A 16,554-nucleotide genomic window follows, 5' to 3' on the forward strand; every position below is an offset into this window, starting at 1 on the left:
ACATCGATGCAAGATTGCTATGAATTTTCATTGAATTCCGCCGGGGGGAAGAGGGGAGAGGGATTCCGTTACAATAACGCATAGCATGTTTGTCTCGCGTCAACAAAATTATACGAAAATACGACAATGTTACGTATAACGAGATTTCAAAAATCCAAGGTTTTTCTATAGGCCGAAAAATAATACAAACTCTTATTGAAAGGAAGATACATTTTCATCATTTTTATCGGAAGCTTTCAAGAAAATAATCTTTCAAAGAGCGATTAGCGAACCCTTCCCACCTGTTGTCGATGCATATTACGAAAATTGTAGCATAGACGATACCTCTACTGTGTAAAAAAAAAACACAAAGAAACGAGCACAATGTGACATAATGTATGGCTAATCCAAAATAACAATATCACGACGAATTTTCATTAACTTTAGCTTCAGTGCATTATGCGCGCAGGCATCATTATTTTCACGAAAATATGATACAGTGTGTTATAACAATATTAATTATGCTTGTATTACGGCATATGGTTATGTAATTTTTGCTTCTTCATTTACGTAGAGAAAATTAACTCTTGCTAGAAAACACGAAAATGAAAATCTAAAGCACATAAAATAATAATAAAAATGATATCGATAGACGCTAATGTATTCATCAATCTGCCTTTATTAATATAATTATAGCAGTGCACGTTTTTTTACAAAGGCTTGTTTTAAAATACAATAAAACACGCGACCCGTATTTAACTAATTTAAATCATATTTCGCAAAGAGAAAGAGATGCAACGAGCTCCATGATTCAACTTTTTTAATTCATTTTATCTATTACCTTCATCAAAAATACTATCAAAATTGTTCATCCCGCATTTACGCTTTTTATATACGACGAATATGTTATTCGTTGAATGACTTTATTAAATCTTGCATTAGTCGAAGAAATTATTGTGTATATCATAATTCTACATTCCGTAATTTCAATTTGTCGCAGTTTTCACGTTTGTAACTCGCCGCAATAAATGCTTGTTGCTTTGCTACGATAGTTCAATCACCTCACTTCTCATAGGAGCAGCAGTAGCAGCAGCAACCACGACAAGTAATAACTCAAAGTGCATTACACCTTGGGACGTGCAATTACGGGCAATTACTCCTTGAAGTAACCCGGCAAGCTGCTACCAAACATTACCGGATGCGAATAGCGGAGGTGAGCACTCGACCATCGACGCCTATGGCAGCTGCCAACATTTAGTCAGACATGGACCAGAAGAAACTATTCGCCGCGCAAGCAGGGGCGGAGTTGCCTGGAGTTTAACGAAATTCTGGGAAAATCGAAAGCCCTGATTGCTCGAGGGATTGGGATATACGTATATTACGGATACCCTTTAATTATCTCCGATATTATAGGCATGAGAAATTATTTTTTGCGTTGATCACGAGAGTTTCATATTGTTTAAATAATAAATCATTCTCTCTGTCTTTATATAACATCCCGATCTATTTAAAATTATTTTAATCTCAGACGTATGTTTGATTTGTGTAAAATATGCCTAAAAATATAATTACGTAATTTCTTTTCCTATCGAAGAATCTTTCGTCCCATTATCTTTTTCTTTCCTTCCGCCGTAGAAGGTTGCATGGGATTCTTTACATAAAAGATCTTATACAAATTTTTCCCGATAATAATCTATCGTAAAGTCCGCCCCTGCGCAGAGCTCGTCGAACGACACGACGAGCGTTCGCCCGGGAGGCACGACAACGGATACTTTGTACTAGTTTTTCCAAGTCGATCCTCTGACATTATTATGTTTTCTCAGTACGCGTAATTAGGGTGGACATCGAGAGAGCGCATAGCGAGTGATCGCGACACGAGGAAATTGCCCGAGTTTACGGCGAACGTACATCGGGATCGACGATGTTGATGCCAATGACGCGAGACTTTTGTGGCGAACGCGAGTATAGAAGGCATATCGAGAAAAATGTACAGCGTGGCCCCCAACGGGCATCAATCTTTCATGACAGATTCTTCGACGATATCGCAGTTGAATTTCTCGTAACGAAAATACTACGGCATCAATCATTTTCGAGTTATTAGCATGGGAACGTGAATGGAAGGTCTTTACGAATTAAGCTTCTTTCTCGAGTACTTAAATTTTAGATATTTATTATTCGAAATTAAAATCCCTTGCGATCATACGCTAAAAGCGTATGACGTCATATAAAGTATGTAATCTCGCAATTATCAATACAAATTTTCATTCTTCCAACTTTCTCTTTTTCGATCAAATAATATTATATAATATATATATATATATATATATATTTATATTTATAGTTGGAAATATTTTAAGAGATATTTTTGTGCGGAGCAAAGAGAGAGAGAGAGAGAATACTAAAAGGAAGAGAGAATCGTATCGCGATGTATTAACAAACACTGGCAATGTATATTTCGAGAAGATAATAAACAGAAAGCAGGATAATTGAATCACTGTTATTTCACTGAAACTCCGGATTCAATCGCGATCGCGACCATTGCCACAAGTAATTTATCACGCAATCGCATTGCATGTCGCCGCCGTGGGATCGAAACGTTATTTATCTTAATGTTTTTCGTGATTTATGCATCGACGGTTCGCGCGGCATCGCATCGGTAACGTATAATTACTGTTGCGCTGGATTAAATACGAGGGAAATTGTGATGACCCTTTTGATACTCCTCCGGTATTATTTCCCAGCGTGTCGATGTACTTTGCACACGCTGTGCAATTTCACTGCCGCGGCGAGATCGGATGCCTTAAGGCGAATAGAATTATTTGCGACTTGTCTCTTTCGTCTCTCGATTTCGGCGTTGAATGAGTTTCCTTCGCAATAATTATATTTTAAGACGAAGGAGCCGAATGTCGAATCATTGTTCTCACGGAAATCATTACGAGTGCGCTACATTGGATGAATATTATCAGTATCGACACGAAAAATATTTTTCCGCAGAGGAAGATTAATTTTCTCGAGCCACGCGCGTAAACGCAATCTCGACTCCTTTCGAAGCTGGCCAACGCGATACGCAATAACTGACGATGCGAATCTATCCGTTCACACTTCCGGCCCGGTAACTTCATCGAACGCGACAGCAACGTATCCACTTTGGCATGAGATGAGAGAAAGAGAGAGAGAGAGAGAGAGAGAGAGAGAGAGAGATCGAGATATTAGAACAGCTGCTTGGTCGCATATGCGACGTCCAATAAACCAGGACAGTTCTCATATCGAAGTGCGGCACGACCCTACGTAGCCAGGAGTTACACGAAACGCCAACGGGATGTAATTTAGCAATGACAACGACAAAACTGCAGCATCGTCTTTATCGTTTTCCGAAGGGACGGGGGAGGTGGAAAAATTGAGGGACGCCACTGCCACCGATTGGAATTATCTTTCCAATCGACACGTGACAAATGATCACGCGTGTTGCGTTACGACACATTACAATCGGCAATCGGTTACAGACTCGCGTGTGTCGCCGCGAGTGCCGGATCGAGTTTGTCGATTACACTCATTCGTGATGATTCTTCGTTGACGTCTCAACAGATTTATCCTTCTCTAACGGACGAAACGTGACGTTCGATAGCTCGCATAGTTTCTCCCGAATGACGGATCCGTGACATTCTAAGATTGTGGCTTTCGCTATTGCTATCTCACTGATATTCACTGATCCTTTCACTCTTACGATACTGTCACATTTCGCTTGTTAAACAATGATGATTTCTTCTATCTATCGTGTCGCTTGTCTCATATCATAAAGATTTTTTATTATCTCTCTCTCTCTCTCTCTCTCTCTCTACTAATTTCTTATTAATATACACGTGGTGTAATATTATATTAAGGCGTTTATGTCGAAAATATCGAGTAATGTATTCTTCGTGTTCTTTCGCTTTAGTCGTATATCATATAGCAATTAATATCATTATAATTTGATTGTAATTGTAATATATTCTGGAAATCTATTTTTTAAATAATAAGAATAAAAAATGACGTACGGACGAAAAAAGCACCGAAATACATATGAAAAATATTAAATGCGATATACTTGCAAAGAAATCTTTACCATCTCTCCTCATTAAGTTTTAATAAACGACAGTGGCACTATACAATTCACAAAATTATTTCTTGTATACCTAAATAATTTATTTCAAAAATTGTAAAATTTGTCAGTGTGGTGATAAACGCATAGGGAAAATCTAATGCAGAAAATCTAATAGAGTTTGCATCCTACAATGTGCAATCTAACGAACAATCTTCATCGGGATGGCAGGCGCTCGCAGCTAAAGATCGTTTAAAGATTCTTCTCCGTCATGGTTCAAGATGAGCCAAACATTTTGGCACACCTAATGGCATTGTATCAATATTATTTCGTCTTGCCAAGAAACTCCACGCGCGAGATATCAAGGATCTGGCACGAGGTCACGTCGGCGAAGGGCGTGGAATTTTCTAAGAGGGATGATATTATAGAGCTATCTCAAGCCTGGGCATCCGTATAATAACATCCATTCCGCGCAAAGTAAGTGGAAAAAAGAATCACTTAAATGATCTGATGTGAGAATGAGAAAGAGAAAGAGAAGGAAAGAAAGGTCCGAGCGATTGAATTAAAAAAAAAAAAAAAACGAAAATTGGGAGAAATTTCAAGTAATCGTATTTTATCAATAGAAATAACTAAAAATTAGCTATTTTATCTATAGTTGTGATCTATATTAAACAAACTGTATATCAAACTATATATATATATATATATAATTTTTAGGATTTTTAGGATCTAATTAATTTTTTTCTAAAGGATTATAAAATTTAAAAAAAAAATTTCTTTCTATGTCCAATTATTTCAATATTTATATATGTGCATTTACACACACATAAATTGAGAGAAAACTTACAAATTATAATAGGAAAACACTTTTATTACTTTTCGTAATATAATTGCATATTTTTTATGATAAACAGAGAAGTGTCTCTTTCTTGACAGTAATTAAGCAAGAGACATAATGTTACTGCAGAGAAGGTTATTGGTTTCCTTTTTTCTTACGGGTGGAAGGTCGGCTTAAAGAGAAAGGGAACGAGTTCCGAGACCACTAAAGTGACGCGAGATAATAGATGTAAGGCAGGAAAAAGCCGAACAAGGATGGAAATTCGGCCGGGTGGCCGCGACCGAATGAGAATCCAGGAAAATCCGTCCACTCACTTTGGCGATACGATTAATCAAAGCCGCGCGACTTTAAAGGTAAGTAAGTAAAGGATGTAATTAAATCGAACGAAAGATTTTTTAAATACTTGAATGGTAAATGCACATTTTAATACAATAATGGAAATGTTGAGTTGAACATTTTTATGAGAATAATGATAGCTAGTTGAATAAATATATATATTTCTCTCTCTCTCTCTCTCTCTCTCTCTTTCAGCTTTTATGAAATTAATACCAGACAATCAAAAATAGACCATTATATGAATTATTCTCATTATAATATATGTAGCTTAAATTTTATTAATATTATTATATACAATTGATATTATATATATATATATATAATAATATTGATTTTATGTAATAATATTAATAAAATTGATGATATATATACAAATAATTTTTTGAAGCAGAATAAAAAAATAATATTCATAATTAATTGTACTTTGATAGAAACTACCGTTCATCGTATATTAACTCTGGTCCTATAATTACGTAAGAGATGATCCATAGATCTCTCGATCGAAAACAATAGTCGTTAAGATAGATACTCTCACGACACATGGGAAAAAGTATCGCTTGAGACTGAAGTCTTTAAAATTATAATGATACCTATGATACATGAGGGGAGCATTATAAAATTATAGACACGCAATAACGATAGCATCCAACGCGATGACAGAAAGCGCAATGCAAATCTTGTTACATCAAATGTATGTCATTTAAAATAAATATTTCAAATTGCCACTATAAATATTTTTCGTTATTCTCAAAAATATTTCAAGACTATATTTATGCGATGATTATATTTCTTTATAATTTATTCGATAATCATGGATAATTTAAAATGTTCGCGCCCACAGTATTATAATAATTATTTTCAATTGTCGCGTAATCAAAAGTGAACCTAGTTTGTGAAAGCTTCATATTTAAGTTGATACACGAAAACAAGTCTGATTCAATTAGAGAAGCGGGAAAAATAGTGGCGACTGGAGTCGCTAATGGGGTCTCTAATGAGATAAAAGCATGCACACCCGTCACCGCACCGCTCACCTGGCTTGATCTCGCGGGGATAAGCCTGCGCCCGCGATTCATCCGCGACGAGTAGCAGCAACGGCGGCAACACGAGGACCATCGAGATCCTAACGACGCGCGTCAAGGTCATCTTCTTGGTCCCGGCGCCGATCGAGCTCTGTGTTCTCCGGTACTGCGAAGGGTCCGGGCACGCACTGATCATCGCCGAGGCGAGGCCCTACGGCGCCCGTAGGGGGATCGGGACAATCGACAAATCAGAACCCGATACCGTGCCGTGAGAGACGCGAGTGATGACCCTCCCAGATCTTCGTACAGAGGTCACGCGTTGGTTGCACCGCGCGCTGCCTGCGACCTCGAGACCTCTAAAGTCGTCGTCGGCGGCGGCGGCGGCGACGGCGAGATTTGATGCTGTTTATACTCTCGGTTGTACTCTCGGTACAACACGAATGTCTGCGGCAACCGGGCCGAACTGATGAGTGAGGATCGAGTGAGTGAGAATGGACTGACAGATGTGCGGGCGTACGCACGAATCAATGAAGTGAGTGGTTACTTATCCGTATAGGAGCCCTCACCTTATCCAACTCGGACCACTTCACCTCTCTTCATCCCGCTTCGCTTCTCTCACACGCACGCTTCTCTTTCGCTTCTTGTATACCTGGCTCTCTTCTCCATCGTCTCTCTTCCTACTCGTTTTCTTTTTTCTATCTTATTCTTCCTCATCTTTCTCCTACTACCGCTCACTTCCTCCTCCTCCTCCTCCTCTTTGTCCTTCTCCTCCTTCTCTTCCATCGTCTTCTCCTCCGCCACCCGTGTCTCTTGTTCCTCACCTCCTTCGCTTTCCTCTCCCTTTCTTGCCTTACATTCGATTTACCGTTAATTGGCGAACATTCTTACGAAAAATTTAATTTTTAACGACATAACATAATCCGTTTGATCGGACAATTCACAATGTCTTAAATAAAATTTTATTTTTCGAAATAACACAATTAAATATTAATTTCTGATTGGAAAAATGAATTGACGTTTGAAGAATCTTAGGAATTATATTTGTTATAAATTCGCACACAAGATTATTTTCTTCTCTAATATTTTGTATCAATTTAATATCAAACTGTATATCGTAATTGCGCAGTGAATCGTTAGCCTCTTATGTCCCCATAGTCTCTTTATTTCGTTTAAGTTACATAGATCGCACGACTATCAGCGCGAAGTTTTCGTAAAAGCGCAACACAAAGAGTTCCAATCTCGACAGCTTCTGCACAGTGTCGCCTTGACACCCACTTTTATCACGAGTCAAGAATCTTAGGAGTAATTAGCAAACTTCTTGGGCGACAAAGAGTGCAACATTATTAATTCTACAGTGCACAATTCGATTATTATCTTTTAAATAGCATTTATATTTATACATATAAAAATTATGTATGATATTAAACAATGAAAAATAATTTTATTTTGGTTCATATCATATGTAGAATATTATGCATGTTAACGAATGTAATGTTATATATTCTTTTGTCATAAATAATTCCTGACATAAATAGAAGAATAGTAATATATTAATAATAAAGAAACATATATATATATATATCATTAATTAAAATAAAATCAATTAAAAAGATAAACTGCGTATTACATATATTATTGCAAGAGAAATTTCTTAAAGATATATTTAAGCTTACAAACTAACTTGCTACTTTTTTAATTAATTCCGCATTTCTTAAATATTTACATACGTTCAATTTTATTCATATTTACATGACACGCATATACATTTAAAGAACATTCATATTTCTACGAAAATGATAAAAATATAAGGCAAAATATTTGTTACACAAAAAAGAAAGAAATATACAAATATATATATATATATATATATCTTCTACAAGAACACATATTTTATTTTAAGAAATTCATATATTTTAATTATCATTAAAATAGTAAAAGAAAATTTAGTAATGATAAGAGTTGAGATTTTCCAGTCAATTATCTACAGAAATAAGTTCTCAGAGGGAACTGGTTAATTACAAGTGAAAGAAATTTAAAGAAGACGGATGAGCCGTATTTTTTGACACTAGCGGATAATATTCCTTCGCACATTGGCCTTTTTGTTCCGGCCCCCTCGTTTACCCACCTATCTCCACCGCGTTGTATGTTTCTTAGCATCCGCCGCGAGATGTGTTCCCACACATTTAAACCTCACCGGCCCCCTCCGTTTATCCAGCATCTCTCCGCATAGTGCATCGCGCCGGATAATCCTTCGCGTGCAAACATCCTCGCTCCATTCGTGCCACGGCTCTCGCACGTGCGGGCGACACGCGATAATTTTATTCCGGCGCTACCTCTAAAAATAGCTTCGTTATTTTCTCTCGGACGAAAACAACACCCCGTGCCGTCTCATCCTTTCGCGATCTCCGCCACCTTGTTCCCGTCCTCCGTGCAACCGAGATTCCTCCCCTTCGCGAATTTATTGAAATTTCACTGAAAAAGAACGAGGAAACGAGTTCTTCTCCTCTTCTCCTGTCGTCCTTTGCCGTTCGCTTTGTCTTTTCCACGATGCAAATGCAAACCCAAGACGTCGCCTTTGTCATTTATTTCCCTTGCTTTCCCTCTCGCATTTCTCGGCACAATTCCCGCAAAACGTCGCCGTCTATCCTTTCGATGCAAAGATCTCGAACTCATTTTCCACTACTTAATTTATATAAGTATTCCGTCTCCTTTCGCTAAACATTGCACGATATTTCTTTCTCGTAATTACGCCACTGTAGTAATTAAAACTATTAGAAATGTAAAAACATTGATTGTTTCTCTATAAGATTAATTGAGGTGAAGTAATATGAATCTTTAAATAAATACAACATTTTTCCAATATAATAAAATTAATATGTACAATAATGTGATATACACATAATAATATATAATATATTAGAAAATTATTTAAGAGAAAAGCAAATATCAATGAAAATAAGAGCGTGAAGCGGAATAGCACTTCAAATATCATTTCGCATATCTAATATGTCGCTTATATTTTCCGAAGACTCCTCCGTAATAGATGTTGCAATATTTTACACGTGCTTTGGCTCCCGTCCAAATATAAGTGTATTCGACGTTTTCCTCTTGGCTGCAATACCGCGACAAACTACATTGCGTTGTAAAGGCCGCACTGTCAGCCGTAAAACTTTTCGCTCGAGGCATTCGCGAAATATTGATTCCTGCTGAAAGCAGTTTGCACGCAGCTGAGACCATGCACGGGAGCGCGGATACGCTTTTCCGGCGAACGCGGTAACGGCGGCGCACGCATTTTCACAAATTTTCTATAATGGATGGCACAATGCGTCGGAATGGCGCGCCAGTGCCTTTTCCTCCCGCGTCGGGAAAAGCTATTGTGAATAAAATGCATTAACTAGAATCGCTTCCACATAGCTTTTCGTTTACTCGCTCGACCAAAACAGATCACTTCCAACAATATAAACCGATAGGAACAGGCAACTGGTGGTTGACGATTGAAAATCGAAATATATTGTAAATAATTTATTGGAAGAAATTACCACGAGAATATTCACTTCCTTCATTTCGTAACTAAATATTTAACGAAATATAACGAAAATATTTTTGAATGCTATAAAATCGGACACACGATACTTGTTTATCCGAAAGTTTGAATGCATTGAATATATAAATATATAAAAAAAAAAATGTTAAGTGCATTTAAAAACTTACGGAATAATCATAAAAACATAAAAAATGTTACAGAATTATAATATATATGGCGTTCAATATTATAAAAAAATTTTTTTTACAGCAATCAATGATATAAAGTTAAATACAGTTAATTTATTATCATTTCGAGTTGGCCAATAAACTGAATATCTTTCTTAAAATAATTTGTCATTCCAAAGAAGTATCGTGAAAAATATATTTGCTAAAAATCGTTGAATATTTATTATTATTGAATATTTTAACATCGCTCACTGTTTTAATCAAAAGAAAAGAAAAAAATTTGATTTATCGGAAATCGCTTTCGGCGATCATTACGCCGAACAATTGTGACGCGAACACTCGCACTCGTAGGATGACCAATGAGAGGAGAACTTGAGACCATAATACAAGAGAAAAACGTGCCATGGACAAGTCTATCCATCTTGCTCGCCCGACAAATCTGGGGAAATGGAGTCTCGAACGCACGAAGCCTCTCATGGGGCTTAATAGCACAAAAAAAAAAAAAAAAAAAAAAAACGCAGCTTCACTTGTAAATCCGGAAGTCGCGAGATTCCTGCTCGTGCAATCAACGACCATCGTAGCTCTTGTCGCAAAACAGAGCAACGGGCAACTTTGTGCAAATGAGAATGTTGCAATGTTGAGATTTCCTCTTCTTTTAAACTTCAGCTTGTGCTGCGAATTAATGATATCGATCGTCAAGCGGTATAACATAACGGCAAACATTTATCATGAAATGTACCGTGGGTTAGAATTTATATTATAATTATTATAATATTTATAATCGTATTAATGTGTCTACGATATATTATTCAAGTATAATAAATTTTGTGAATAATTGTTATATATTTTACTTATTTTTTTCTATATGCATATTATATTTAATTATAAGTATTTTTACGATTACTTTTATTTTTGCATAAATATTTATTTTATATTTATGTGTATGAATATGTTTCCAATGTATTTAAAATTTCTATTCGAACGCAAGAATAAACGCGAACATTGATTACATGTGTTCGCACCCTTGCACGACTCCTCGACTTGCAATTGCGTCTACCTATGAGGCTAATTGTGATGTCGGGAGAAGAGTGAAGAGATCGTTACATCGTAGATCATCCATTTATGGCCGCGTAGCCATCTGGTCGTCCAGCTTCACATGAAGATAGAGCCGTTTCAAATGAAAGCTGACCTCCCGTGAGTATCGAGTATTTTATAATGAGATGGAGGTTCGTCGAGTTTTGATGGAGATTACGATTAATTTCTCCTTCTCCTTCTTCATCTTTTTCTCCTCTCCGTTCTTTTTCAGTATTCTACTATTCTTTTTGTTTCTCCAATATCATCTCTTGCTACGAAATATACTACTTTTTTTTTTCTACAAATATATATATTTTATATACTTTGTAGTCATTAAACTTTAAGATGGATGAAGAGATACCGGCAATTAATAATCATTAAATAAAAAAATCTTAAAAGATAACAATTTGTTGGGTAATAAAATATACATATATATACACATTATTGTTAAATATTATTAGATGTAACTGTCAATAAAGAAACAAAGCAATGTTTAAATAGTTTTTCATTATAAAAAATTATAGCAAAGAATAGAGTTAATTGCGAATAACTTTCATCGTTTTTTATCATCCGTTCGGAAGCATTTTATAAATATTAAATCTTAATAAAATTTGAATTTTTCTCATTTAATAACTATCGAGATCGTATATTTAACATATAAATATATCATATTTGTAGAAAAATATTCAATTATCAAAATTTCTGTGTAACCATTAAGGGAAATATCATATAAATGTTATCATATGTCAGAAAAAACAATTAATATTTACACCTTAACATCTATATAGAATTTTATTTAATGTCCTTCCAAAATGATTATATTTAAAATATCTTCATGTTTTGAAGTCGATTCCTCTCTTCATTGATGAGAAAAAGAGATATAAATGTGCAATGTGGAACGCGCGATAATAATGATTAAATCAGTAAAATTATTATTTTATGAATGTTTGTTTCATGTGCTTTAAAAAGTCTCCCTGACATCGATTCTTATCGATCGAACAACGGATGCAGACCTTCCGTAATTGGTTCTGTTCGACGTTCCGGGTCGTTGTTTTCGGAATGTCAAAGATGCGAATAACTTTCGCAATCTCGTCGTTTCCCGCCGAAGTAGGTGTCCATTGATCTATGCACGGGGCACCGAACGAGAATTCATTGACTGAATGAAGAACTTTGGCGAGAGAGAGAGAGAGAGAGAGAGAGAGAGAACGAAAGAGCCCAACTCCACGACGAAACGACTAGATTTCCGATTCTGAAATTAGAAACTTCTCACGCTTCTCGCAATAGTTGGAAGTCGGCCCGCTGATTTTTGACGTCGCTCCCGCGCGTTTGCGGATAGTACTTTACTTCATTCTCTGCCTACGTGTCATTAACGTATGGAGTGTGCGAAAGCGGAAGTTAAATGAGCGACGCATATAGTTTCGAAAAGTAACAGCTTCGAAAGTTGCTTTTTATATATATAAAAAAAAAAAAAAAGGACAGTCGAAGAAATTATGTTTCGAATGAAAATCAACAGCATGACAAAAAGTAATAGCTATTCAACTATCAGAAATATATAGGAATATTTTTACAACATAAATGTATGAATTGATTATCTCGCAAGAAATATAATAAGCTTTTACTAAAAATTATTCCAGTAATATCTATAAATTGCAAGTGTAATATTGCAATATTGAAATATATATATATATTATTATTATTCACAGATATTGCTCATAGGTCATCTAATATTAATAATTATGATTAGCATTAATAATATAATAATACGATATCAAAATAATAATAAAAAATAATAATAATGCTAAATAATAAAATGCAAAATTTTGCGGGAAATTTTACAATAAATTTTCTCGCTCGAATGATCCGAGATGTGCATTAAAATAATTATATGTATGTGTTATATAATTATTATTGTATTATTTGAGCCGAAATCCGTGCGAGAGCATAAGTACGATCCTTAATCGAGTGCAGAGCGCGCATCAGGGGCAAGTGCGCTAATTTCCGTGAATGCACCAGCGCTAAGAAAACGATTTCTTGTTGCGGCGCGAAATCAAGTAATAGGTGGGGAGACACGGAGAATTCCGTACAGATAGTAACGTCGGTGATCACCGCCGAAGAAGACGACGCGGCAGGCGGTCTGCTTCTTTCCGCGTATAACTTCTTCGAGGACGACTCCAGATCCATGTTTCATGAGTTACTTCGCGTAGAGAGGGATAAGACCGGAGAGGGTTAAGGCCACCGCGGAGCGAAAGCCACGATCTACGTGACTCCTAGGATTTACCCTTTCGTGACGGGGAAAAATTGAAAATTTCACGGAATCCTATCGAGACGTTTCCAAATATGTATGAGAATCCATCGTAATGCGAGAAAGGAAAACCAATCTCGATGGAACTTTTATATTTGACGATGAAATTTTTATAAATATTGCCAAGATTGTTGCCAATAATGCTTATAATTACTTAATTCTGTATAAAAAAATTCATTAAGAATATTTATTCTGTGTTCATTTTTCTTAAATGATACATATTTCTATTGTATATTATTATTTTAATATCTATTTATTATTATAAGAAGATATCAAGTTTTTCTTCCTCTCTTAAAAACACAGACTTTTGACATTCTTTTATTCTTTTATTATCATTTATTATATATTGTATATCTGGTTTGAATGAAATTATTTAAATTGATTTATGTCAACTTCAATAATTATCAATAACGCGTATTAAATTGTGACGAAAATTTTATAAGTACAGTATTGAGATTTTATTCGATATTTCTATGTTCCTATTATAGAAAAATTAAAAAAGAAATTGGAAATTTTATAATTCTCTCGATATTTACTTATAAAGTAAAGTATGCACGTAATAATGGCGAATTAGATGTAGCGGAGGATAGTATATCTAAATTACATATCTCTAATGTCTACCCACTTAGCGAATTTTGTCAAGACGAAATATGACAAAGTTTGACAGTGCCGCGGGTTAGCAAAGATTAAGGATGTCGCATACCGTAGCACTGGTGTCATTCTAGTGCGTACGGGATTTCAAAGATGATAAACTTCAAAGGAATTTTAAATTAAAACGAAAGAAGGTCAGACACGCTCTTTAGAATTCGCTCGCAACGAAACGAAATCATATTTAAGCTTCTGCGAAATTGGGTCGCGGGTAGTTTCGGTTACCTCACTGAAATACATTTTATATAAAACACCGCCAAGTAAAACCTAAATAAGCAACAAACGTTGAATATATATTTTAAAGTCATTTAAATCGCATAATTCCGTGTAGATTAACTTGGAATTATGCTAAATAGAAAACCTTTTACATGAAAATTCCTCGGTGATATTTTTTCTGGCGTAACAAAGCCTTGGCAATATCTTTTAATTATAAATCATTCCCATAAACATTTATTGTAAAATTAATACGAGATTTCATTTTGAATCTCTGGGACTTTTTAGAGACGAAACTAAGAACAAACTTTTTAAATAAAATATGCATAGAAACGAAAATACAGAAATAAAAGTTTTTTAAATTAAAGAGAATCAAACGCGCGAATAATTTTTGAAGATCCATGCAAAATTATATCTTTCCCTATATGAAGTGAACGGTCCTTCTCGAACTATTGAAAATCCTGCAAATTTAAGAGGACGCAAATATTCGAAATTTCGGATTCTTCCTATAAATACAAATGTCCGCGATGGAAAGGGATCGTCTAATGTAATATCTCATGCTTATCTTGTACGCTATATTCTCGTATCGTAAGTCGTCGGTGTGCGGCAAGCTTTAAGCTCGGCACTTACCGAGGAAAGTACTGCTACTCTGAATCACTGGCAGCACACGGCGATATTCTTTCTGATCGATGCGCTCGCGACGATACGGCGCCTGCAGTCCGTTCTTTCAAATACACGCCCGGCATTTCGAGCGAAAACCGCGCGCCGGAGAAAACCACCGGAGTAGCACTGATGACGATCGGATTCAACGCGCGTCGGTTGGTCGGTCGATCGATCGAGAAATGGAGATCTCGTTGTTTTTACGCGCAAGTAGAGAGATCGGACGAGGTGGGATGTATATGAGGGAACGCGTACACGAGGGATATTCGCGAAATTGGAATCGAAAATTGAGCGCGTATAGCGTATTCGTTAAAGCGAATTTTCGACGACAAGTATATGGAACAGCGTCTTAAAACACCCTTTTTCGATTAGAATTAAAAATATATATCGAGACGAAATAATGGAGAGAAAATTCGCGAGATTGGATACGGCAATGAAATGGAAACGGTCGCGTAATTTCGAAACATTAATTATCAATATTGATTAGAATTAAAAAGATATAGCGATAAATATATATTAAAAATATAGATACAATGTTAATATCGTGTTATGTAACTGTAACAATGAAAGAAAAAGAAGAAACAAAATAATAGAAATAATGATATGTATAGAGAGAATATACGTGACATATTAAATTTGCCTCTAACCATTTACTATCCCAGTTTTCCATAATGGATTTCTAGTGTAGCAGATTTAATAGACGTTTTGATACCACATGACGTCGGCATTGTTCCGCCCGTCAAAATGCTGCTGCTAGAGAAAATACACCAGTTGCGATATAATAAACTTCTGAGCGCGTACACTCATAAATATTGACAGCCAGCCGACATAATTATTAATTACCACGTAATTACTCGCACATTTTATTGGGGCCGAATTTGCTTTGTGGAAAATACAATGTGACAAGTGGCTTATGAGCTTGTTGCGTGCATTAAAACTCTTCGATAATATATATTACGCGAATAATATTTCGATAATATAATATAATAATGGCAAGTTATAATACTTAGGTAACGATGTAATTTTATGCTTCATATACAGTTGCGAATAATTAAATTAATTAAAATTAAAACAATCGATGATAAAATGCATCATTGAGGATTGTAAAATAATTGAATAAATGCGATTTATCTGTATTAATTATAAAACGGATCTTTAATAATATAAAGCACGGAAATATAAAGTACAAAATTCTCTCTTGTACTAGTTTAAATAAATAAGATTACGACGAACACACAAATTTTTTCAGCGAATATGTCGCTTTTAAATGTAACATTTATGTAAATCTAGTTTTACATATTTATCATATAATCTTCTATATTTAATGTGTGTGAGTACACATCCATCCATGTTTCTCCAAAACGAAAATTTCGTCGAAAATATTGAAATTACTGCATTGAATATTATTTAGTATATCTGATATATAGCTGTTTAGTATATATCAAATATATTTAAAAAATATTTACTCACTGTCGTAATTTTAACATTTTCAATGAACTTTGTTTTAGAGAAAGAGAAGGATGTGTGCTCATTAAATATATAAAATTGTATAATAAATATGTAAGACTTGATTTCCATAAATAATACATATAAAGGCAATATTTTCGCTTGAGAAATTTGTGTTTGATGTAATCTTGTTTATTTAAACCGGTACAAAAGTTTTCTCTCTATATTTTACATTATTAAAGACTAATTA

General features: G+C 35.2%; 1 protein-coding gene across 1 annotated transcript in view; it reads right to left on the bottom strand.

Annotated features, from left to right (window-relative positions):
• Positions 1 to 6,446, bottom strand: part of LOC138937691 (uncharacterized) — a 32,706-nt gene extending 26,260 nt beyond the window's left edge. Inside the window, exon 1 of the mRNA XM_070304205.1 lies at positions 6,263 to 6,446. Within this exon, the coding sequence (XP_070160306.1) occupies positions 6,263 to 6,446 (184 nt within the window). The remainder of the gene's footprint in view (positions 1 to 6,262) is intronic.
• Positions 6,447 to 16,554: the final 10,108 nt, after the last annotated feature.

The sequence above is a fragment of the Polyergus mexicanus genome, unplaced genomic scaffold, assembly GCF_030449975.1.
Source record: "Polyergus mexicanus isolate NDT 795.1 unplaced genomic scaffold, iyPolMexi1.0 SCAF_11, whole genome shotgun sequence".
In the NCBI taxonomy this organism is placed as follows: domain Eukaryota; kingdom Metazoa; phylum Arthropoda; class Insecta; order Hymenoptera; family Formicidae; genus Polyergus; species Polyergus mexicanus.